The sequence below is a fragment of the Salvelinus alpinus genome, chromosome 12 (assembly GCF_045679555.1).
Source record: "Salvelinus alpinus chromosome 12, SLU_Salpinus.1, whole genome shotgun sequence".
Taxonomy (NCBI): Eukaryota; Metazoa; Chordata; class Actinopteri; order Salmoniformes; family Salmonidae; genus Salvelinus; species Salvelinus alpinus.
In genome coordinates this window covers 36,378,098-36,405,239 of record NC_092097.1, presented here as the reverse complement: position 1 = coordinate 36,405,239, position 27,142 = coordinate 36,378,098, and the positions used below count along the sequence as shown (strand labels likewise).

Genomic DNA, 27,142 nt, shown 5'->3' with positions numbered 1-27,142 from the left:
GTGTACTGGAGTTGCCCATCCCTGCTTTAGGCTATAACTCCGGCCTTGACTTCCACGTCCATGGACGTTGGTTTTTGGTCCAGTCCGGTCCAAATCTGAACCAATCATAGATGTCTATGTTTTGTTCAGATTTTGCCCGGTCTGAACCAGCCTTGATTTGGCCCAAACATAGATGTCTATAAATTACGTATTTCAACTCTCATTCAGAACTGAAAATGAACCTGATTTCAAAGTCTTGAAAATACGTATTTTCACCTTTCATTCAGAACCTAAATTGAAACTAACTTCAACGTCTGGATAAAATCCGTATTTTAGACGTCTTTTAAACGTGAATTTGCTTACTGTGACTATTCTTGTAGGGCTGCACATTTTTGGTCTCACCTCGGGCGGCAGACCCGCCAGGACGGGCCCTGCATCTACCACATCGTCCTATAGCAAACCATAGTCACACCTTAGCGTCACATTCAGTCCTCCAGCTTTCTATACCTTCTTGTCGCTCCACAAAACCTCGTTGTCTGATTGTGAACTCTCAACCCCGTGGTCGGGAAATGTCAAAGAGAGGACCGTGCTGCAGCAGGGGGGGCGTAAATAAAATAAAAACAACAGTTTATTGCTTTATTTTCAGATAATTTATTTTCCTTTCTTATTTAACAAGTGTCATATACAATACTAGCATCATAAACCGACGCGTATATGACCAGCTCCTCTCGCATTCACCGTTGACAACAATTTGCAGTCTTGATCATTCTCGTCTCGCATAACAATCCTTGCCAAACATGTGAGTAGCAACCGCTGCTGTATGTTTCCTTTAGTAAATCTGTTATATCTGTGATATGGCTTTCTCCCATGTGTCCCCTCCCATTTTCACAGATAGGCTAAACAATGTCGGTGTGCAGTGTTTCATACAAAACAGCTGTCTGTGTTCCTCTACAGTTATACCTGCTCGGCTGCTGCGCTGCACATTTATAAACGCTTTCGCTGTCATTGTGCGTTTGTATGGCGACGTCGATTCATTGTTTTTTATTTTATTTTTTACAGTTCCCCATGTGTTGCGTTGTCTTAGTGTTTAGCTGGCGAAAGGAAATCCGTAATAAGGGACCTATCGCTACCTATAGTATCTCTTTTGAAAAATAATTACATTTTCATCCCGTTTAGTAACCCAGGATATCACATCGGGATCACATAGTCAGTATGGTGATATAGACTACTTAGCTATATGAGATTAGAAACACCACAAAGGATTACAGTAGTAATATTGTGTATTCATTTTGTGTAGGCTAACCCTAACAAAAATCCCGTGTATGAATGATCAAAGCATTATTATAGGCTATTTGTCTCTTATTATGGGCATGTAAGACATACTGACAGCTGGTGTGTCTATTGACAGTGCAGTTTGATTAGGGGGATTGCACACAAACATGTTAGTCTGTTTGTCTCAGTAGTCCGTTATTGAAATTATAACATAGTAGGCCTAATACACATGGTAATGCAGCAAATGCAACACAAATGCATGTTGACCATCAATTCAAATAAATAATGTATCATAGTAGTGGAAATACTCATATCTGGGCCAGCTGACATGCTGTTATTTATGTCTGGGCCCAAGGGTGGCACCAGACTACACTAAACACCTTGGATTCATCACCCACACTTCTAAGGTTGTATCTTGGATTTTTTTTGTTTTAATTTATCCCTGTTATACGAGTGACGCGTTAGGCCTAGTCTACTTCATACTCAGTTTGGTTGATCATTTAGTTGTTTTACTCAACAAAAAAACACTGGAGGTAAAAACAATAAAATGTCAACCTGGGTCCATATTTATAAAGTAGGAGTGCTGATCTAGAGTGCTGGATCTGCTAGTGCTGGATCTCCTACAGGAGTGCTGATCTGCTACTCTCTGTTCATCATATATGCATAGTCACTTTAACCATATCTACATGTACAGTGGGGCAAAAAAGTATTTAGTCAGCCACCAATTGTGCAAGTTCTCCCACTTAAAAAGATGAGAGAGGCCTGTAATTTTCATCATAGGTACACTTCAACTATGACAGACAAAATGAGAAAACAAAATCCAGAAAATCACATTGTAGGATTTTTAATTAATTAATTTGCAAATTATGGTGGAAATTAAGTATTTGGTCACCTACAAACAAGCAAGATTTCTGGCTCTCACAGACCTGTAACTTCTTCTTTAAGAGGCTCCTCTGTCCTCCACTCATTACCTGTATTAATGGCACCTGTTTGAACTTGTTATCAGTATAAAAGACACCTGTCCACAACCTCAAACAGTCACACTCCAAACTCCACTATGGCCAAGACCAAAGAGCTGTCAAAGGACACCAGAAACAAAATTGTAGACCTGCACCAGGCTGGGAAGACTGAATCTGCAATAGGTAAGCAGCTTGGTTTGAAGAAATCAACTGGGAGCAATTATTAGGAAATGGAAGACATACAAGACCACTGATAATCTTCCTCGATCTGGGGCTCCACGCAAGATCTCACCCCGTGGGGTCAAAATGATCACAAGAACGGTGAGCAAAAATCCCAGAACCACACGTGGGGACCTAGTGAATGACCTGCAGAGAGCTGGGACCAAAGTAACAAAGCCTACCATCAGTAACACACTACGCCGCCAGGGACTCAAATCCTGCAGTGCCAGACGTGTCCCCCTGCTTAAGCCAGTACATGTCCAGGCCCGTCTAAAGTTTGCTAGAGAGCATTTGGATGATCCAGAAGAAGATTGGGAGAATGTCATATGGTCAGATGAAACCAAAATAGAACTTTTTGGTAAAAACTCAACTCGTCGTGTTTGGAGGACAAAGAATGCTGAGTTGCATCCAAAGAACACCATACCTACTGTGAAGCAAGGGGGTGGAAACATGCTTTGGGGCTGTTTTTCTGCAAAGGGACCAGAACGACTGATCCGTGTAAAGGAAAGAATGAATGGGGCCATGTATCGTGAGATTTTGAGTGAAAACCTCCTTCCATCAGCAAGGGCATTGAAGATGAAACGTGGCTGGGTCTTTCAGCATGACAATGATCCCAAACACACCGGGCAACGAAGGAGTGGCTTCGTAAGAAGCATTTCAAGGTCCTGGAGTGGCCTAGCCAGTCTCCAGATCTCAACCCCATAGAAAAACTTTGGAGGGAGTTGAAAGTCCGTGTTTCCCAGCAACAGCCCCAAAACATCACTGCTCTAGAGGAGATCTGCATGGAGGAATGGGCCAAAATACCAGCAACAGTGTGTGAAAACCTTGTGAAGACTTACAGAAAACGTTTGACCTCTGTCATTGCCAACAAAGGGTATATAACAAAGTATTGAGATAAACTTTTGTTATTGTATGTAGCCTCGCTACTTTTATAGCCTCGCTACTGTTATTTTTCACTGTGTTTTTTATTTCTTTACTTACCTATTTTTCACCTAATACCTTTTTTGCACTATTGGTTAGAGCCTGTAAGTAAGCATTTCACTGTAAGGTCTACGGCGCATGTGACAAATAAACTTTGATTTGATTTTCCTTGTATCAAAATGTTCTAATGAAATCGTTCATAGGTCTTTGGTCCCACTCCTCTACAGTGTGTGTGTGTGTTCATGGGATAACATCTATCTTATCTTTTTCTCTGTACTGTAGGTTTCAGCTGTCCTGCTGAGCTATGGGGAGCTGTTGGAGCTGTCTATACAGAGACCCCATCCAAGACAACCATCTCACTAAATTCAAGGTTCCTTTCTAAACCCTCATATATTGGCTGCCCTAGTGTGTGGTGTATTTGATTTGATCAGATACCTAGTCTATGGTGTTTTATGTTATGATGAGCTTTTCTTTGCTGTTGTGCTTTTGTCCTATACACCTGGCTATTATGGCTCGGTTATAACAGTGGATAGTCAGCTATCCAGCTATCTATTGATGCCTAATATCTGTAAAAAACAAACAAAAAAAAAAAATATATATATATATATATATATATATCTTGTCAAATACTGGATAGGTGCAGTGAAATGTACTGTACTATGCCCTGTTTACCTTTTGTTTACATATAGTGACTGCATTATGTACTTCCAAATACAATAATCTGTCTTAATTTAGACACAGATTTATGCTCTGCATCTATGTATGCTGGTCACCATAGCAGCACCTACCTGTAGCACGCGCAGCAGGTATATCTCTCTGGTCACCCCCAAAACCAATTCTTCCTTTGGCCGCCTCTCCTTCCAGTTCTCTGCTGCCAATGACTGGAACGAACTACAAAAATCTCTGAAACTGGAAACACTTATCTCCCTCACTAGCTTTAAGCACCAGCTGTCAGAGCAGCTCATAGATTACTGCACCTGTACATAGCCCATCTATAATTTAGCCCAAACGACTACCTCTTTACCTACTGTATTTATTTATTTATTTTGCTCCTTTGCACCCCATTATTTCTATCTCTACTTTTTCTATCTCTACTATCTCTACTCTACTTTTTTTTTTTACTTGCTATATTGTATTTACTTCGCCACCATGGCCTTTTTATATTTTTATTTATTTATATATATATTTTGTTTGCCTTCACCTCCCTTATCTCACCTCACTTGCTCGTATTGTATATAGACTTATTTTTCACTGTATTATTGACTGTATGTTTGTTTTACTCCATGTGTAACTATGTGTTGTTGTATGTGTCGAACTGCTTTGCTTTATCTTGGCCAGGTCGCAATTGTAAATGAGAACGTGTTCTCAATTTGCCTACCTGGTTAAATAAAGGTGAAAAATGTCAGTGGTCACCAACCTTTTCTGAGTCGAGATCACTTTCGCAGTCAAAAAGCAAGCCGAGATCTAACGCTCAGATAAAAAAAATAAAAAAAGATTACTTAAAAAATGTAACATTAACCTAATAAAAACAGTTCTGTAGGAATGATGTTTGTGCACTAGGCCGCATACATTATCACAGCATATTCACTATATACTGTATATGTCTGCCCTGCCAATATTGTTTTTCTCAGACCATATTACATTTGAAAACTTGAGCTTTATAACAAAATAGATCAGTTGGTGTAGCACTTGCGAGGCACAGCTGACCATAAATTGAAATAATTAGCAAAAAGTTAGCTTTTTTATTTGACTGGACTGATGGTACCTGCATCTGATGGACATGGTGCTTTCAAGACAACTGTGAACTCTGGGGGGGAAAATGAGGTCAAATCATGACGTCAGTGATCTTCAAGTCGGAAAGTATGCTGGAAAGACTCGTTTTGTTATTTCTAACTAAAACATAACCAATCTTTGTTAATCATAAATACCGAACGTGTTTTTGCATGGATTCCGCATCGCGGTTAACTTTTACCAGCTAGGACCACTCTCTCTTGTCCCGGAATCTCGCTCCACGGTGGATGGAAAGTGTTTTTTCTCTCTGGAAAAGTTCGGCAAAAAGCTGGCTTTAGGCTAAAAACAAACTGCTAACTGCTAGCCTCCGGGCCCAAACCCACCTGTCTCTCATGGCTTCGCTCACCCCTGGATGTACCACCTGCCAGTACCTGAGCCAGAGAGTCGCTGAGCTGGAGGGGAGAGTATCTGTCTTGCGCCAGATCAAGGAGGACGAAGAACTCCTGGACTCCATGGTTATACAAACCACCTCCAAAATCGACGACGTCACCTGCCCCTGGCTCGGCACCTCCACTTCTGGGGAGCCTGTAACTGAGAAACTCCATTCGGTTCCCTTAAATGAGCCATGGCCCAGACTAGGAGCTAAACCGAAGGGCCTGGTCTGTTCCACCCCTTCTACTCCGCCTCAGGATGCCTGGATTGCTGTCCGGGGAGGAAAGCACTCCAGGAAACGGAATCCATCAAATGTTTCGGAGGTGCTACAATTGGGGAGGAGATTCAAGGTCCTGGAAGACCTGGAAGTGCATTCCAATCATACTGTACAGGGTCCCTCCGCTTCATCTCTACTGCTGCCATCTCACTCTCAGGTGGAAGTGCCCAAGCACACTCATCTGCGCTCCTTGCCTGCCACTAGGTCGTCAGTCTCAGCTGCTAGCCCCCCTCAACCTGCTAGGAGGCAGATCACCCGGGAGAGGCCCCGTCATTTACCCAATAAACCCATCTGTAGTCCTTCCGTTCTCGTGGTGGGTTCATCCATGGTCCGAAACGTTTCAATCCGGAAAGCTGAGACCTTCTGCTACCCTGGCGCTAGGATCTCTGACCTAGATTCCATGCTACCGCTACTTATTAGCAAGCACTCCGCCGCTTCAACTGTCATTGTCCATGTTGGGTCAAATGACATTAAACTCCAGCAGTCAGAGAAATTGAGAGACGATTTTAAAACATTGATAAATACGCTGCTGGAATCTGGGAAGCAGTGTGTTGTTTCCGGTCCATTTCCATCCCCACGCTACACGGATATGGTTTTTAGTCGTATTCGCCAATTACACACCTGGCTTAAGGGATACTGCTGCACGATGGGAATTCCTTTTGTGGATAACTTTGCAGCTTTTACAGACTGACCAGGTCTATTTCTTCGGGACAATTTACATCTTAACAGGTATGGCTCCAGCATCCTCTCCACCAACATGTCTCTTACTCTTGCCTCATGTAGAGCCTTTGATACCTGACGTTGTGTATTCTCGGGGGTTGACTTTTGGGATTGTACGCTCCCCTATCAGACTATGTTCAATGCTCCTCTCCCAGTTTCATTAATTAGTTCCTCAATTGCAAATATGGAACAAACTACAGTTAACAACCTTTCTGCAATTCCTAGATTATTGTCCAATCACCGTATTGCGAATACTACTCACATGCAGAGAGGTATTGTTAGTAGTAATCTTGTCCCCATAAAATTGAGCTCTGTCAATAGCTCGAAAATGGTTTATTGCTCATCCAGTGCAGCTTCAGGTGCTACCTTGGATACTCCATCTGATATGAATTCCCGTAGCAATGGTATTGGAATAATTCATTTGAATGCTAGAAGCCTGATCCAAAAGTTGGACTTTATTGAAATTTTGGTCTCACAATCAAATGTTGACGTTCTGATTGTATCTGAATCGTGGCTGTGTGATTCTGTGCCAGATTCAGATGTTCAGTTGATTGGATACAATATTTATAGAACTGATAGAGTTGGTAGAGGTGGTGGTATTGCGATTTATGTTAAATGCTGCTTAAATGTTTCTGTGTCCATATCAACCTCTGTCTCAAAGCAATATGAATGTCTAGTTTTAAACGTGGTACTTGGTAATAATGCTCATTTAACTCTAGCAGGGGTATATCGCCCCCCCTCAGCTCCTCCTTGTACTCTATGCAAATTATCTGATATACTGTCTAATTATGCAAACTCTGAATTACTGATTTTGGGAGATTTTAACCTGGATTGGCTCTCACCAGTATCCGATAAATTAAAAGGCATTTGTACTGAGCTAAATCTAACTCAGCTGATAACTAAACCAACCCGTCCCAACTTTAAGAACCCAGTAAAATCCACTCTACTAGACATTATTCTAACAAATACCCCCCATAAATACACAGCCAGTGGGGTTTTTGCAAATGATATCAGTGACCACTGCCCTATTGCTTGTATTAGAGATACCAGGCTGAAACACTCTGATCCCTGTATAATCTCTAAGAGAAATTATAAACATTTCTCACAGCAAGCTTTTATCCTTGACTTATATCACTCTGAGCTTTTATCCACTTGCTGCTTTCTGGACCCGGTTTTAGCCCTTGCTTTTTTCTCTTCTATTGTTACCTCTATGTCTGATAAACATGCCCCGCTTAAGAATCACAGAGTAAGAAACCGAACCAGTTCTTGGTTCTCTCCTGAATTGTCAGGTCTTTTCCTGCAAAAGAATCGGGCCTGGGCCTTGGCGAGGAAAACAGGTACTCCAGCTGATTGGCTGTTTTTTAGGCAATTGAGAAATAAATGTACTGCAGCTGTCAAAAAGGCAAAATCAAATTACTTCCTTAATGCTATGACAGATTCTGCAGGAGATCCTGCAAAATTCTGGAAAACCGTTAATTCACTGAAACGGGGGAATTCTGCTGTTTCTCTTCCTAAGCAAATTACCTCAGACTTCTGTATTCTAACTGAAAAAAATGATATTTGTGATGCTTTTAATAAGCATTTCATCTCTGCTGGTTTTTTATTTGAAAGGAAAAGTGGACTTTGTGGTACTGGCCAGTTAGTTGATTTTTCGTCTTGCTTTTCAACCGTTACTCTGAAAAATGGTAACCCTGTTTTTAGTTTCCAGAAAATAACTGAAGCAGAGGTTCTAATTGCTCTGTGTGCCATTGATACTAAGAAATCCTTAGGCGCTGACAATTTAGACCCGTACTTACTTAAGTGTGCTGCACCTATTTTTGCTGGTTCAGTAACACACATTTTTAATCTAACATTAAGCACAGGAAATATCCCTAAGGTGTGGAAAGCAGCTTTTGTTCTGCCATTACATAAGGGAGGTGACGGTAGTGATTTGGATAACTATCGACCCATCTCTAGGCTCCCTTGTCTGGTAAAGATTCTAGAATCTATAGTCAACAAACAGTTACAATCTTTTCTTTCTGCTAACAGTATTCTTAGTACCAATCAATCTGGTTTTAGATCTAAACACAGTACCACATCGGCCACTATGCTTGTTGTAAATGATATTGCAAATGCCTTAGACGATAGAAAGCATTGTGCTGCGTTGTTTGTAGATTTGTCAAAAGCTTTTGACACTGTAGACCATGCTATCCTTTTGAGTAAGCTGTCATCTATAGGACTGGGCACTGATGCCTGCCGATGGTTTTATGACTATCTTAAAGATAGAACTCAAGCCGTCATGGTCGATGGGGTCAAGTCTGACCCCTTACAGTTACTTAAAGGGGTCCCTCAGGGTTCAATAATTGGCCCACTATTGTTCTCACTTTATATAAACAACATTGGTGATGATGTCAGATATTGTAAATTCCATTTATATGCAGATGACACAGTGATGTACTCTATTGCTCCAACAGCGGACCAAGCTTTAATGCAGTTGGAGTCTGATTTTAGGATACTACAGGGGTCTCTTTTACAGCTTAAACTTGTTTTAAACGCTAAGAAAACAAATGTCATGTTTTTTTCTAGGTCTAAACTCTCAGTTAGAAACACGTTTGTAATCACTAGCTTGGATGGTACTCAAATCAATAAGGTCTCTGCATATAAATACTTAGGGGTATGGTTAGATGATAGGCTTTCTTTTAAAAAACATGTTACTGAATTGGGAAAAAAGCTCAAATTCAAGATAGGATTCCTTTACAGAAACAGGGCTTGTCTGTCCTCTGTAAATAGGAAAAAAATTGTGCAGGCTACTTTTATGTCCGTTTTAGATTATGGTGATATTATCTATATGCATGCATCGGCAAACACATTAAAACCACTGGATGCTATTTACCATTGTGCACTCAGGTTTATCACGGGTGATAGTTACAGAACTCATCACTGTATCCTATATCAACATGTGGGTTGGGTCTCTCTATCTGTGAGGCGAGAGCAACATGCTCTCTTGTTTATTTATAAAGCACTTCTTTTAAAACTACCTCCATATATATCATCATTAATTTCCACAAGATGTACTAATTTTAAAACCAGATCACAGATGTGGATTACATTAGAGACTCCTGCGGTCTCCACAGAGTTGGGTAGGACTGCCTTCAGTTCCTTTGCACCTTATTCATGGAACAAACTGCAGATCCAACTTAAGTTAGACACTCTGGTGTCCCTTGCCCATTTTAAAATGCTTATGGAGGATCAATATGATGTTGTCTGTGATTGTTTCTGTTGAATTGTGTATGTTTTGAAATGTTCTTGTCTGTATGTCTAAAACTGTACATGTCAACATGTTTACACAGGGCACAGCCGTAAAAGAGATCCAGGTCTCAGTCTGTTTTCCCTGTTAAAATAAAGATTAAAAAAAAAAAAAAAAAAAAAGTTGGAGCTCTAGAAAGATGCCAGTTTCCGACTTGGAATTCGCAGTTGGATGACTGTTCAAAACTTTTTTTCACAGTCGGATCTCGTTTTTTCCCAAGTTCCTAGTTGTCTTGAATGCACTGAAGTCGGAAGTCAGAGATTTCCGAGTTCCCAGTTATTTTGAACACGGCTTTAGCCTCAGCGGAGGAAGGGAGGGAGAGAGCAGCAGAGGGTCTGCCTTTCACTGTCCATGCTCTTTCCTTCCTTTCCTGTGGCGGCAGGTAGCCTAGTGGCTAGAGCGTTGGGCCAGTAACCGAAAGGTTGCTGGATTGAATCCCCGAGCTGAAAAGGTAAAAATCTGTTGTGCTGCCCCTTCCGGAGGAATGACATTTTTTTATTTTATTTAACTAGGCAAGTCAGTTATGAACAAATTCTTATTTACAATGACGGCCACTGTTCCCTGGTGGGCCGTCATTGTAAATAAGAATTTGTTCTTAACTGAATTGCCTAGTTAAATAAAAAATTTAAAAGTAATTCCTCCGGTGATACTGACCAGAGAGAGCGGACACCATCTTCCACCTGATGGCAAAACTCGAGTCGCACCGCATCTGCCTCAGGCACAAATTTATGTTGTTCCTATGACCAGAGAAAGTGAAATATTCCTTCATATTAAAATAGAAGCAATGACTGCTAATAATAATAAAAACACAAGGCTATCGATACACTTGGCTTATCATTTATTGCAGTGCAAGTGGAAGTAGAGAGAACTGCGTTTTATGTTTTTTAGTGTTGAATAAAAACAGTGTTGACAGTGCTGAATAAAAACTTAGACATGAACTCACTCATTAAAACAGTAGCTCTTTGCTGTATTCTTTGACAGTCTCTCTCTGGTCATAGTTTTAAAAGTAATGAAATGTCACGTAGGCTATTACCAAACTTTGCTGTCTTTTCACACAAATGAATTGGTTCAAAAGGGGAACACTTTGCCTTCCTGGTGCGCAGGGCTTCTGAATCAAGCGCACCTACAGTGGCTTGCGAAAGTATTCACCCCCTTGGCATTTTTCCTATTTTGTTGCCTTACAACTGGAATGAAAATGTATTGATTTTTTGGGGGTTTGTATAATTTGATTTACACAACATGCCTACCACTTTGAAGATACAAAATATTTTTTATTGTGAAACAAACAAGAAATTAGACAAAAAAACAAAATTGAGCGTGCATAACTATTCACCACTATTACAGCTGCAAGTCTCTTGGGGTATGTCTCTATAAGCTTGGCACATCTAGCCACTGGGATTGTTGCCCATTCTTCAAGGAAAAATTGTTCCAGCTCCTTCAAGTTGGATGGGTTCCATAGGTGTACAGCAATCTTTAAGTCATACCACAGATTCTCAATTGGATTGAGGTCTGGGCTTTGACTAGGCCATTCCAAGACATTTAAATGTTTCCCCTTAATCCACTTGCGTGTTGCTTTAGCAGGATGCTTAGGGTCATTGTCCTGCTGGAAGGTGAACGTCTGTCCCAGTCTCAAATCTCTGGGAGACTGAAACAGGTTTCCCAAAGAATTTCCCTGTATTTAGTGCCATCCATCAGTCCTTCAATTCTGACCAGTTTCCCAGTCCCTGCCAATGAAAAACATCCCCACAGCATGATGCTGCCACCACCATGCTTCACTGTGGGGATGGTGCTCTCGGGGTGATGAGAGGTGTTGGGTTTGCGCCAGACATAGCGTTTTCCTTGATGGCCAAAAAGCTCAATTTTAGTCTCATCTGACCAGAGTAGCTTCTTCCATATGTTTGGGGAGTCTCCCACATACCTTTTGGCGAACACCAAACGTGTTTGCTTATTTTGTTCTTTAAGCAATGGCTTTTTCTCAAGCCACTCTTCCGTAAAGCCCAGCTCTGTGGAGTTTACGGCTTAAAGTGGTCCTATGGACAGATACTCCAATCTCCGCTGTGGAGCTTTGCAGCTCTTTCAGGGTTATCTTTGGTCTCTTTGTTGCCTCTCTGATGAATGCCATCCTTGCCTGGTCCGTGAGTTTTGGTGGGCAGCCCTGTCTTGGCAGGTTTATTGTGGTGCCATATTCTTTCCATTTTTTAATAATGGATTTAATGGTGCTCCGTGGGATATTCAAAGTTTCTGATATTTTTTTATAACCCAACCCTGATCTGTACTTCTCCACAACTTTGTCCCTGACCTGTTTGGAGAGCTCCTTGGTCTTCCTGGTGCCGCTTGCTTGGTGGTGCCCCTTGCTTAGTGGTGTTGCAGACTTTTCAGAACAGGTGTGTATATATACTGAGATAATTTGACAGATCATGTGACACTTAGATTGCACACAGTTGGACTTTATTTAACTAACTATGTGACTTCTGAAGGTAATTGGTTGCACCAGATCTTATTTAGGGGCTTCATTGCAAAGGGGGTGAATATATACAGTGGGGCAAAAAAGTATTTAGTCAGCCACCAATTGTGCAAGTTCTCCCACTTAAAAAGATGAGAGAGGCCTGTAATTTTCATCATAGGTACACTTCAACTATGACAGACAAAATGAGAAAAAAAATCACATTGTAGGATTTTTAATGAATTTATTTGCAAATTATGGTGGAAAATAAGTATTTGGTCAATAACAAACGTTTATCTCAATACTTTGTTATATACCCTTTGTTGGCAATGACAGAGGTCAAATGTTTTCTGTAAGTCTTCACAAGGTTTTCACACACTGTTGCTGGTATTTTGGCCCATTCCTCCATGCAGATCTCCTCTAGAGCAGTGATGTTTTGGGGCTGTTGCTGGGAAACACGGACTTTCAACTCCCTTCAAAGATTTTCTATGGGGTTGAGATCTGGAGACTGGCTAGGCCACTCCAGGACCTTGAAATGCTTCTTACGAAGCCACTCCTTCGTTGCCCGTGCGGTATGTTTGGGATCATTGTCATGCTGAAAGACCCAGCCACGTTTCATCTTCAATGCCCTTGCTGATGGAAGGAGGTTTTCACTCAAAATCTCACGATACATGGCTCCATTTTTTCTTTCCTTTACACGGATCAGTCGTCCTGGTCCCTTTGCAGAAAAACAGCCCCAAAGCATGATGTTTCCACCCCCATGCTTCACAGTAGGTATGGTGTTCTTTGGATGCAACTCAGCATTCTTTGTCCTCCAAACACGACGAGTTGAGTTTTTACCAAAAAGTTATATTTTGGTTTCATCTGACCATATGACATTCTCCCAATCTTCTTCTGGATCATCCAAATGCTCTCTAGCAAACTTCAGACGGGCCTGGACATGTACTGGCTTAAGCAGGGGGACACGTCTGGCACTGCAGGATTTGAGTCCCTGGTGGCGTAGTGTGTTACTGATGGTAGGCTTTGTTTCTTTGGTCCCAGCTTTCTGCAGGTCATTTCCTAGGTCCCCCCGTGTGGTTCTGGGATTTTTGCTCACCGTTCTTGTGATCATTTTGACCCCACGGGGTGAGATCTTGCGTGGAGCCCCAGATCGAGGAAGATTATCAGTGGTCTTGTATGTCTTCCATTTCCTAATAATTGCTCCCACAGTTGATTTCTTCAAACCAAGCTGCTTACCTATTGCAGATTCAGTCTTCCCAGCCTGGTGCAGGTCTACAATTTTGTTTCTGGTGTCCTTTGACAGCTCTTTGGTCTTGGCCATAGTGGAGTTTGGAGTGTGACTGTTTGAGGTTGTGGACAGGTGTCTTTTATACTGATAACAAGTTCAAACAGGTGCCATTAATACAGGTAATGAGTGGAGGACAGAGGAGCCTCTTAAAGAAGAAGTTACAGGTCTGTGAGAGCCAGAAATCTTGCTTGTTTGTAGGTGACCAAATACTTATTTTCCACCATAATTTGCAAATAAATTCATTAAAAATCCTACAATGTGATTTTCTGGATTTTTTTTCTCATTTTGTCTGTCATAGTTGAAGTGTACCTATGATGAAAATTACAGGCCTCTCTCATCTTTTTAAGTGGGAGAACTTGCACAATTGGTGGCTGACTAAATACTTTTTTGCCCCACTGTATGCATGCACCACTTTTCAGTTCTTTAGTTTGTAGAATTTTTTTCAATTTTTCTTCCCCATTTCACTTCATCAATTTGGACTATTTTGTGTATGTCCATTACATGAAATAGAAATCAATTTAAATTACAGGTTGTAATGCAACAAAATAGGAAAAACGCCAAGGGTGACTTTTGCAAGACACTGTACCGCCAACAGTGCAACACCAAAAAAAGGAGAGCAAACCTTTATGCATTCTCGTTGGCTTTTCTACAGAAATGTTTGGTGATCGACTAGGAATGCCTTGAAGATCGACCGGTTGGTGACCACTGATCTATGTCGTGCTTATGGAGACTATATGTATGCTATATAAATCCTTTATAAATTGTAACTTGTTTAAAGTGGGACCACAAACGGGTACCTTACTTATTGGTATTTTCCCATTGCAGGTGACCAATGTGGATGATGAGGGGAATGAGTTGGGTTCTGGGACCATGGAGCTCACCCAGACCGAGCTCATCCTGCACACACGCAAGAGGGACGCCATCCGGTGGCCCTACCTATGTCTGCGGCGCTATGGCTACGACTCCAACCTCTTCTCATTCGAGAGTGGCCGGCGCTGTCAGACTGGACAGGGTGAGTCTGAACCAACTGGCCTAGTTATTAGTACATAGGTATTACAAAATGTTGCCCTATGAGATGTGTGTACATACAGTGCTGAATAAGGGCAACGTTTCTGTTCTACTTTTGTATGAAAATGAACCACAATTGGAATGGGATAATTTATTTTTGGTCAGGAATCTTTGCTTTCAAACAACAACAGTTTTAGATTAGTTTAAGATAACTTATATATACAGTATATATAGGAAAACCTGCAAAATCGTTAGTGTATCAAATACTTGTTCTCCCCACTGTATGTACAGTTGAAGTCGGAAGTTTACATACACTTAGGTTGGAGTCATTAAAACTCGTTTTTCAACCACTCCACAAATTTCTTGTTAACAAACTATAGTTTTGGCAAGACGGTTAGGATATCTAATTTGTGCATGACACAAGTAATTTTTCCAACAATTGTTTACGGACAGATTATTTCACTTATAATTCACTGTATGACAATTCCAGTGGGTCAGAAGTTTACATACACTAAGTTGACTGTGCATTTAAACAGCTTGGAAAATTATGTCATGGCTTTAGAAGCTTCTGATAGGCTAATTGACATCATTTGAGTCAATTGGAGGTGTACCTGTGGATGTATTTCAAGGCCTACCTTCAAACTCAGTGCCTCTTTGCTTGACATCATGGGAAAATCAAAAGAAATCAGCCAAGACCTCAGAGAAAAATTGTAGACCTCCACAAGTCTGGTTCATCCTAGGGAGCAATTTCCAAACGCCTGAAGGTACCACGTTCATCTGTACAAACAATAGTACGCAAGTATAAGCACCACGGGTCCACGCAGCCGTCATACCGCTCAGGAAGGAGACGCGTTCTGTCTCCTAGAAATTAACGTACTTTGGTGCGAAAAGTGCAAATCAATCCCAGAACAACAGCAAAGGACCTTGTGAAGATGCTGGAGGAAACAGGTACAAAAGTATATATATCCACAGTAAAACGAGTCCTGTGTCGACATAACCTGAAAGGCTGCTCAGCAAGGAAGAAGCCACTGCTCCAAAACCGCCATAAAAAAGCCAGACTACGGTTTGCAACTGCACATGGGGACAAAGATCGTACTTTTTTGGAGAAATGTCATCTGGTCTGATGAAACAAAAATCTAACTGTTTGGCCATAATGACCATCATTTTGTTTGGAGGAAAAAGGGGGAGGCTTGCAAGCCGAAGAACACCATCGAAACCGTGAAGAACGGGGGTGGCAGTATCATGTTGTGGGGGTGCTTTGCTGCAGGAAGGACTGGTGTACTTCACAAAATAGATGGCATCATGAGGATGGAAAATTATGTGGATATGTGAAGCAACATCTCAAGACATCAGTCAGGAAGTTAAAGCTTGGTCGCAAATGGGTCTTCCAAATGGACAATGACCCCAAGCATACTTCCAAAGTTGTGGCAAAATGGCTTAAGGACAACAAAGTCAAGGTATTGCAGTGGCCATCACAAAGCCCTGACCTCAATCCTATAGAAAATTTGTGGGCAGTTTATGGGCCTCCTTGTGTGCGAGCAAGGAGGCCCATAAACCTGACTCAGTTACACCAGCTCTGTCAGGAGGAATGGGCCAAAATTCACCCAACTTATTGTGGGAAGCTTGTGGAAGACTACCTGAAATGTTTGACCCAAGTTAAACAATTTAAAGGCAATGCTACCAAATACTAATTGAGTGTATGTAAACTTCTGACCCACTGGGAATGTGATGAAAGAAATAAAAGCTGAAATAAATCATTCTCTCTACTATTATTCTGACATTTCACATTCTTAAAATGAAGTGGTGATCCTAACTGACCTAAGACAGGGAATTTTTATTAGGATTAAATGTCAGGAATTGTGAAAACCTGAGTTTAAATGTATTTGGCTAAGGTGTATGTAAACTTCTGACTTCAACTTTATGTGTGTTTTCTCTGTGGTCATGCAGGGATCTTTGCGTTTAAATGTTCTCGTGCGGAGGAGATTTTCAACCTCCTCCAGGAGCTGATGCAGTGCAACAGTATCAATGTGGTGGAGGAGCCTATGATCATGACCGCCAGCGGACACGCACGAGAGATAGACATTCCTCGAACACCACAGACACCCAACAGTAAGCACAAACACAGATACAAACACACACACAAACACAAAATTTAAAATGTAATTTCACAGTAATACAGGACAGATGTGGAGCAATAGCTGAGAATATGTGTTGGAAAAGAGTTGGGCGAAAAACAGTAATAATTCCAGATATCAGGGATCTGGTGTCGAAAGAAAATCAAATAACATTTAATTTGTCACATGTCCCAAATACAAAGCCTTAACCATTACTTTTTTTGTTGCTTAAATCCAAAATCGAATTATATTTGTCACATGCAGCAAATACAACAGGTGTAGACTTTAACGTGAAATGCTTACGAGCCCTTCCTAACAATCCAGAGTTGAAAAATTATAGTAACACAACGAATAAAATATACAAGAATGGAACTATATACAAGGAGTACCAGTATTAGATCAGTGTGCAGGGGTACGAGGTATTTGTGGTAGATATGTACGGTGCTGTAACGGATTTCCTCCTCCTCTTCATCCGAAGAGGAGGAGCAGGGATTCGACCAAAGCGCAGCGTTGTGAAATGACATAATGATTTATTAGACAAGACGAAAACGAACTACACTTGATAATTAACAAAACAAATAAACGATGTAGACAGACCTGGACGTAAGAACTTACAATATAACGAAGAACGCACGAACAGGAAAAATGACTACACAAACGAACGAACGAACAAACAAACCGAAACAGTCCCGTGTGGCACAACATACACAAACACAGGAGACAACCACCCACCACAAACAATGTGAAACCACCTACCTTAATATGGCTCTCAATCAGAGGAAACGTAAACCACCTGCCTCTAATTGAGAACCATATCAGGTCACCCATTAACCAACATAGAAACACATAACATAGACTGCCCACCCAAACTCACGCCCTGACCGACTAACACATACAAAATAACAGAAAACAGGTCAGGAACGTGACATAACCCCCCCCTCAAGGTGAGTACTCCGGACGCACCACCAAAAGTCTAGGGGAGGGTCTGGGTGGGCATCTGACCACGGTGGTGGCTCAGGCTCTGGGCGAGGTCCCCACCCCACCATAGTCAATCCCAGCTTCCGTATTCCCCTCTGAATGACCACCCTCCTATTCCACCCACTTAATTTAAAGGGTAACATCAAGATAAGGGGCAGCACCGGGACAAGGGGCAGCACCGAGATAAGATAGCTCAGGACAGAGAGGTAGCTCAGGACAGAGAGACAGCTCTGGACTGAGGGGCAGTTCTGAATTAATGGCAGCTCTGGGCTGAGGGGCAGCTCATGGCTGGCTGACGGCGCTGGACGCTCATGGCTGGCTGACGGCTCTGGACGCTCATGGCTGGCTGACGGCTCTGGACGCTCATGGCTAGCTGACGGCTCTGGACGCTCATGGCTAGCTGACGGCTTTGGACGCTCATGGCTAGCTGACGGCTCTGTACGCTCATGGCTAGCTGACGGCTCTGGACGCTCATGGCTAGCTGACGGCTCTGGACGCTCATGGCTGGCTGACGGCTCTGGACGCTCATGGCTGGCTGACGGCTCTGGACGCTCATGGCTGGCTGACGGCTCTGGACGCTCATGGCTGGCTGACGGCTCTGGACGCTCATGGCTAGCTGACGGCTCTGGACGCTCATGGCTAGCTGACGGCTCTGGACGCTCATGGCTGGCTGACGGCTCTGGATGCTCATGGCTGGCTGACGGCTCTGGATGCTCATGGCTGGCTGACGGCTCTGGACGCTCATGGCTCACTGGCAGCTCTGGCAGATCCTGTCTGGTTGGCGGCTCTGGCAGATCCTGTCTGGTTGGCGGCTCTGGCAGATCCTGTCTGGTTGGCGGCTCTGGCAGATCCTGTCTGGTTGGCGGCTCTGGCAGATCCTGTCTGGTTGGCGGCTCTGGCAGATCCTGTCTGGTTGGCGGCTCTGGCAGATCCTGTCTGGTTGGCGGCTCTGGCAGATCCTGACTGACGAATGGCTCTAGCGGCTCCTGACTGACGAACGGCTCTGACGGCTCGGGACAGACGGGCGGCTCTAATGGCTCGGGACAGACGGATGGCTCAGACGGTACTGGGCAGACGGATGGCTCAGACGGCACTGGGCAGACGGATGGCTCAGACGGCACTGGGCAGACGGATGGCTCAGACGGCGCTGGGCAGACGGATGGCTCAGATGGCGCTGGGGAGACGGATGGCTCAGATGGCGCTGGGGAGACGGATGGCTCAGATGGCGCTGGGGAGACGGATGGCTCAGATGGCACTGGGCAGACGGATTGCTCAGATGGCACTGGGCAGACGGATGGCTCTGGCCGGATGAGGCGCACTGTAGGCCTGGTGCGTGGTGCCGGAACTGGAGGCACCGGGCTAAGGACACGCACCTTCAGGCTAGTGCGGGGAGCAGGGACAGGGCACACTGAACTCTCAAGGCGTACTATGATCCTGGTGCGTGGTACCGGCACTGGTGGCACCGGGCTGAGGGCACGCACATCAGGACGAGTACGGGGAGAAGGAACAGTGTGTACAGGGCTCTGGAGACGCACAGGTGGCTTAGTGCGTGGTGCCGGAACTGGAGGCACTGGGCTGGAGACACGCACCACAGGGAGAGTGCGTGGAGGAGGAACAGGGCTCTGGAAACGCACTGGAAGCCTGGTGCGTGGTGTAGGCACTGGTGGTACTGGGCTGGGGCGGGGAGGTAGCGCCGGAAATACCGGACCGTGCAGGCGTACTGGCTCCCTAGAGCACTGAGCCTGCCCAACCTTACCTGGTTGAATGCTCCCCGTCGCCCGACCAGTGCGGGGAGGTGGAATAACCCGCACCGGGCTATGTAGGCGAACCGGGGACACCATGCGTAAGGCTGGTGCCATGTATGCCGGCCCGAGGAGACGCACTGGAGACCAGACGCGTTGAGCCGGCTTCATGGCACCTGGCGCAATGCCCAATCTAGCCCTACCAGTGCGTGGAGGTGGAATAACCCGCACCAGGCTATGAACACGTACAGGAGACACCGTGCGCTCTACTGCGTAACACGGTGTCTGCCCGTACTCCCGCTCTCCACGGTTAGCCTGGGAAGTGGGCGCAGGTCTCCTACCTGCCCTCGGCCCACTACCTCTTAGCCCCCCCCCCCAAGAAATGTTTGGGGTTTCTTCACGGGCTTCCGTGCTAGCCGCGTACCTTCATATCTCCGGTTCCTCTCTCCGGTTGCCTCCGCTCTCCTCACTGCCTCCAGCTGTTCCCATGGGAGGCGATCCCTTCCAGCCAGGATCTCCTCCCATGTGTAGCAACCCTTGCCGTTTAACACGTCCTCCCATGTCCATTCCTGTTTAGTATTCCACTGCTCGAACTTACGCTGCTTGGTCCTGGTTTGGTGGGTGGTTCTGTAACGGATTTCCTCCTCCTCTTCATCCGAAGAGGAGGAGCAGGGATTCGACCAAAGCGCAGCGTTGTGAAATGACATAATGATTTATTAGACAAGACGAAAACGAACTACACTTGATAATTAACAAAACAAATAAACGATGTAGACAGACCTGGACGTAAGAACTTACAATATAACGAAGAACGCACGAACAGGAAAAATGACTACACAAACGAACGAACAAACAAACAAACCGAAACAGTCCGGTGTGGCGCAACATACACAAACACAGGAGACAACCACCCACCACAAACAATGTGAAACCACCTACCTTAATATGGCTCTCAATCAGAGGAAACGTAAACCACCTGCCTCTAATTGAGAACCATATCAGGTCACCCATTAACCAACATAGAAACACATAACATAGACTGCCCACCCAAACTCACGCCCTGACCGACTAACACATACAAAATAACAGAAAACAGGTCAGGAACGTGACAGGTGCATTCGGAATGGATTCAGACACCTTCACTTTTTCCACATTTTGTTACGTTACTGCTTTATTCTAAAATGTATTAAATTAACTTTTTTACTCACCAATTTACACACAATACCCCATGATGACAAAACAAAAACAGTTTTCAATATTTTTTCAAATTTATAAAAAATAAAAAACAGAAATACCTTATTTACATAAGTATTCAGACCCTTTAATATGAGACTCAAAATTGATCATCCTTGAGCTGTTTCTACAACTTGATTGGAGTCCACCTGTGGTAAATTCAATTGATTGGACATGATTTGGAAAGGTCCCACAGTTGTCAGACTCCAGTCACCCAAGTCATAGACTGTTCTCTCTGCTACCGCACTGCAAGCAGTACCGGAGCGCCAAGTCTAGGAACAAAAGGCTCCTTAAAACTTCTTATGGCTGCAATCCCGTTAACGGGATGATATGACAACAGCCAGTGAAAGTGCAGGGCGCCAAATTCAAACAGAAATCTCATAATTAAAATTCCTCAAACATACATGTATTTTATACCATTTTAAAGGTAATCTTGTTGTTAATCCCACCAAAGTGTCCGATTTCAAATAGGCTTTACCACGAAAGCACCACAAACGATTATGTTAGGTCACCGCAAAATCACAGAAAAACACAGTCATTTTCCCAGCCAAAGACAGGATTCACAAAAAGCAGAAATAGAGATAAAATTAATCACTAACCTTTGATGATCTTCATCAGATGACACTCATAGGACTTCATGTTACACAATACATATATGTTTTGTTCGATAAAGTTCATATTTATATCCAAAAACCTCAGTTTACATTGGCGCCATGTTCAGAAATGCCTCCAAAATATCCGGAGAAATTGCAGAGAGCCACGTCAAATAACATAAATACTCATCATAAACTTTGATGAAAGATACATGTTTTACATAGAATTAAAGATACACTTGTTCTAAATGCAACCGCTGTGTCAGATTACAAAAAGCTTTACAGCAAAAGCACAATATTCAATAATCTGAGAACAGCGTTCAGCCACAAAAGGAAGCCATACAGTTACCCGCCAAATTGTGCAGTCAACAAAACTCATAAAAAGCATTATAAATCTTCACTTACCTTTGCTGATCTTCGTCGGAATGCACTCCCAGGACTCCCACTTCCACAAGAAATGTTCGTTTTGTTCGGTAATGTCCATAATTTATGTCCAAATAGCTATTTTTGTTAGCGTGTTTGGTAAACAAATCCAAAGTCAGGAAGCGCGTTCACTAAAAGCAGACGAAATGTCAAAAAGTTCCGTAACAGTCAGTAGAAACATGTCAAACGATGTGTTGAATCAATCTTTAGAATGTTTTTAACATAAATCTTCAGTAACGTTCCAACCGGAGAATTACATTGACTTCAGATGTGCGATGGAACAGAGCTCCTTCTCATGTGAACGCGCATGGTCAGGTCATGATAGACCTGACTAATTCCTGTCTCCTTCGGCCCCACGTCACAGTAGAGGCATCAGACAAGGTTCTAGAGACTGTTGACATCTAGTGGAAGCCGTAGGAAGTGCAAACTCATCCATATCCCACAGTGTATTCAATAGGGGCTTGGTTGAAAATCGACCAACCTCAGAATTCCCACTTACTGTTTGGATTTTTTCTCAGGTTTTTGCCTGCCATATGAGTTCTGTTATACTCACAGACATCATTCAAACCGTTTTAGAAACTTCAGAGTGTTTTCTATCCAATACGAATAATAATATGCATATATTAGCAACTGGGACTGAGGAGCAGGCAGTTTACGATGGGCAACTTTCATCCAAGCTACTCAATACTGCCCCTACAGCCATAGGAAGTTAACAGCTTCTACCCACAAGCCATAAGCCTGCTGAACAATTAATCAAATGGCCACCCGGAATATTTACATTGAGACACCCCCCTCCCTTTGTTTTTACACTGCTGCTACTCGCTATTTATTATCTATGCATAGTCACTTTACCCCTGCCTGCATGTACAAAATAACTTGACTAACCTGTACCCCCACACATTGACTCGGGACTGGTACCCCCTTTATGTAGCCCTGTTAGTATTGTGTTATTTATTTTTATTTGACTATTTTTACTTTAGTTTATTTAGTCAATATTTTCTTAACTTTTTCTTTGTAAGTAAGCATTTCACGGTAAGGTTGTATTCGGAACCTGTTGTATTCGAAACATGTGACAAAAACAATTTGATTTGATTTGACAGTGCATGTTAGAGCAAAAACCAAGCCATGAGGTCTAAGGAATTGTGTGTAGAGCTCCAAGACAGGATTATGTCGAAGCACAGATCTGGGGAAGGGTACCAAAACATTTCTGCAGCATTGAAGTGGCACAGCGGTCTAAGGCACTGCATCGCAGTCCTAGAGGCGTCACTATAGACCCGGGTTTGGCCGGGGGGGGGGCTTTACAAGTAGGCCGTGATTGTAAATAAGAATTTGTTCTTAACTGACTTGACTAATTAAATAGAGGTAAAAATATATACTATTGAAGTCGGAAGTTTACATACACCGTAGCCAAGTACATTTAAACTCAGGTTTTCACAATTCCTGACATTTAATCCTAGTAAAAATTCCCTGTCTTAGGTCAGTTAGGATCACCACTTTATTTTAAGAATGTGAAATGTCAGAATAATAGTAGAGAGAATGATTTATTTAAGCTTTTATTTCTTTCATCTCATTCCCAGTGGGTCAGAAGTTTACATACACTCAATTTAGTATTTGGTAGCATTGCCTTTAAATTGTTTAACTTGGGTCAAACGTTTTGGGTAGCCTTCCACAAGCTTCCAACAATAAGTTGGGTGAATTTTGGCCCATTCCTCCTGACAGAGCTGGTGTAACTGAGTCAGGTTTGTAGGCCTCCTTGCTCGCACACGCTTTTTCAGTTCTGCACACACATTTTCTATAGGATTGAGGTCAGGGCTTTGTGATGGCCACTGCAATACCTTGACTTTGTTGTCCTTAAGCCATTTTGCCACAACTTTGGAAGTATGCTTGGGGTCATTGCCCATTTGGAAGACCCATTTGTGACCAAGCTTTATCTTCCTGACTGATGTCTTGAGATGTTGCTTCAATATATCCACATAATTTTCCATCCTCATGATGCCATCTATTTTGTGAAGTGAACCAGTCCCTCCTGCAGCAAAGCACCCCCACAACATGATGCTGCCACTCCTGTGCTTCATGGTTTGGATGGTGTTCTTCGGCTTGCAAGCCTCCCCCTCTTTCCTCCAAACATAACGATGGTCATTATGGCCAAACAGTTAGATTTCTGTTTCATCAGACCAGAGGACATTTCTCCAAAAAGTACGATCTTTGTCCCCATATGCAGTGGCAAACCGTAGTTTTGGCTTTTTTATGGCGGTTTTGGAGCAGTGGCTTCTTCCTTGCTGAGGGGCCTTTCAGGTTATATCGACATAGGATTAGTTTTACTGTGGATATATATACTTTTGTACCTGTTTCCTCCAGCATCTTCACAAGGTCCTTTGCTGTTGTTCTGGGATTGATTTGCACTTTTCGCACCAAAGTACGTTCATCTCTAGGAGACAGAACGTGTCTCCTTCCTGAGCGGTATGACGGCTGCGTGGTCCCATGGTGTTTGGACTTGCGTACTATTGTTTGTACAGATGAACATGGTACCTTCAGGCATTTGGAAATTGCTCCCAAGGATGAACCAGACTTGTGGAGGTCTACAATTTTTGTGGAGGTCTTGGCTGATTTCTTTTGATTTTCCCATGATGTCAAGCAAAGAGGCACTGAGTTTGAAGTTAGGCCTTGAAATACATCCACAGGTACACCTCCAAGTGACTCAAATGATGTCAATTAGCCTATCAGAACCTTCTAAAGCCATGACATAATTTTCTGGAATTTTCCAAGCTGTTTAAATGCACAGTCAACTTAGTGTATGTAGACTTCTGACCCACTGGAATTGTGATACAGTGAATTATAAATGAAATAATCTGTCTGTAATTTTTGGGGGAAAAATTACTTGTCATGCACAAAGTAGATGCCCTAACCGACTTGCCAAAACTATAGTGCATATGTAGTATGTTTTAAAACAACGCTGTTTTTTTAAACAGGAATTGACAATGTCTCTTATGACTTCACCCGACAAAGAGCATAATGTAAACTGTAGCTCCTATACCACCTAGCAACTAGCTTTTCAGTTTACTGAGTAGGGTTTAGACCACAGTTTGTGATTTGCCTTTTGAGAGTTCTCATAGATTGCTTTAGACATCTCTGAAAACAAGTAACTTCATCTTTAGAGCTTGGACCCGTGGGGAGGTCCTGAGATCATCAAGTTCCAAGAATACTTTTTGGAACACCTCAAAGGTATATTTCAGTTCTTTGGGGTACCTTAGATTTAAGCCATAGATGAGGCCCATAAGCAACGTACATGACTGTGTAACACCGGGAATACCAGCCAGGACCTCTGCTCCTTCGATGCAGATCCCATGTTCTATATTGTAATGAAACAGCAGGGAGCAGGTCTCGAACCCTCGACCTTCTAGCCCGAGGTCCGGCGCGCTATCGACTGTGCCGCAAAAGCATGCTCAAGCGGCAGAGTCGATTTCCGTGATTATAAACCCAGGGTCGTTACACTACTCCCTCCTTTCAAGGAGCGCGTCCTCGCGCTAGCTTGCGACTCTACGTCTTACAGGAACGCGCTCACCGGCCAAGCACACGCACTGTCGTGGATGCAAGGTCCGATCACTTCCGACACCAATGTAATGAAACAGCAGGGAGCAGGTCTCGAACCCTCGACCTTCTAGCCCGAGGTCCGGCGCGCTATCGACTGTGCCGCAAAAGCATGCTCAAGCGGCAGAGTCGATTTCCGCGCTTATAAACCCAGGGTCGTTACAATATTCTGGTGCAGATCCTTCACAGTAAACACTTTCATCACATGCTGAACGAGGTCCTCTCGAATCATGGTGTCGTCAGCATCCTGAGTGAAAAAAATAAGAAATAACAGACTAGGCTTCTAGATTAACTGTGCAACTTGAGAGGAGAGAGAGGGAAAGAAAGGAAGATACCTCATTTAGAGATAAATAAGGATACAAAAATAAAATCCTTTACCATGTATTCTGTGATAAGGTCTTCAACCCACACCCACACTGGATCACACTGTCTCTTCTTTCCTGGATGGTGTTGCACTGTAATATGATGTTATACAAATTGCATTTAATACCGGCAAATAAATACACAGTATATATACTATTGTGAAGGTGTTACTGTGCATACCCTGTACAGAACTTCAAGGATTTTCTGCATGGCCGCACCTCCTTTTGACTTAAACAAGTCCAATAGTTTTGGTGTAAATTCGTCCAGCTTCTGCATAAAGGTGGACTCAAGAGCAACAGTTGTAATTCTTCTGAACTCTTCCTTAATCTGAGTGAGAGAGAGAGAGATAATTCTGAACAGATAAGGACAAAAGATGATCTGAGAGCCAGAATGCTATTGGGAAACCCCTCCCAAAGCATGTGCAGATTGAGAATGTTCAGACTAATCTTTAATGCATATTTCATTGTAGATTAGAATATTAGGTCAAGACAACACAAAATATTTAAATCAATATAAAAAATTTACCTACATTGACTATTTTCATTCAGCTGTATTTTGTACCCGAGTGGGCTCAAACAGGGCTGGCCATCTTTCTTTGAAGTCCTTCACAGGAAGGGCCTGAACGACATCTTGTCTTCGATATGAGAAGCCTCACAATGATGTGGTTGTCACGTATTTGTACTTCTCCCAGTAGCTCCACTCGCTCCCTCTCCAGAGTCTCATCTGTTTCTCCAGCAGGGTGGGGTGGGAGGTAATTTACCTCAGCCTTCTTTGTTTTTTTTATGTTCTTGGCAACGGGCATGTCCTCTGGGGATTTTCAATTGACAGAGTTCACTTCCAGTTCTGGGCAAACAATTCCTCTCAGTTTCGATCTGTAATTGCCCATCTTATACTTCAGGTTGGTTTGCCATCCGTACAGGCCTGAGAAGGACCCAGGCTCTTTAAGACATGGGTAATTCTTTACCAAAGCTTCTGCAACCTGCCAAATTTGTAGACTTGACGGATAGGCTGTAAACTGGAAGATCCTTTCAGACAGTTTTTCCAGGATGTCTGATTTCACAGACAGATTGTTGAGTACTGTTCCATCCTTCATGTGTGCTTCATTAGCTGCCTCAAGAATGAGCTCTGTATCATAAACAAAGCGAGGAACTTCAAAGTCAGATGGCCACGGACTGGAGCGTTGGGAAGAGGTACTTTCTGGAGAGGACAATATCACAGTGTCACGTGATCCACGGGAGCCCCTCTCATCCGATGTCTCTGTGGAGCTGTTATTGAGTTCTTGTACATTTCAAGTAATAAGAGGTGGGCCGTCAAGGTCAACCACTTTGATGGTGTCTTTATCCTTTAGGTCTTCAGTATCAAGCAAAGACAATAACTGATCTCCAAATGCGCTGTCCATGTACTGTAGAACAAATTATTTTTGAAGCTGAAATGTCTCTTGCACAATTGTGCCAAGCTCAGCCACAGTAGCAGGGATTCCAGAAGGCAATGTTAGCTTACGGATATCAGGGCCCTCAAATAGGTCCCGTAGCCTGGCAGACATTTCTGTTCTGTTGTAGCGAAAGTGATCCTG

The 27,142-nt window shown here is 43.2% G+C and overlaps 1 protein-coding gene across 1 annotated transcript in view; it reads left to right on the top strand.

Annotated features, from left to right (window-relative positions):
* The first annotated feature begins 534 nt into the window (after nucleotides 1–534).
* LOC139536011 (fibroblast growth factor receptor substrate 2-like) overlaps nucleotides 535–27,142 on the top strand; it is a 48,845-nt gene continuing 22,237 nt past the window's right edge. Inside the window, exons 1-4 of the mRNA XM_071336076.1 lie at nucleotides 535–778; nucleotides 3,633–3,720; nucleotides 14,353–14,539; nucleotides 16,483–16,644. Coding sequence (XP_071192177.1) covers nucleotides 3,655–3,720; nucleotides 14,353–14,539; nucleotides 16,483–16,644 — 415 coding nt within the window. The 5' untranslated portion in view covers nucleotides 535–778; nucleotides 3,633–3,654. The remainder of the gene's footprint in view (nucleotides 779–3,632; nucleotides 3,721–14,352; nucleotides 14,540–16,482; nucleotides 16,645–27,142) is intronic.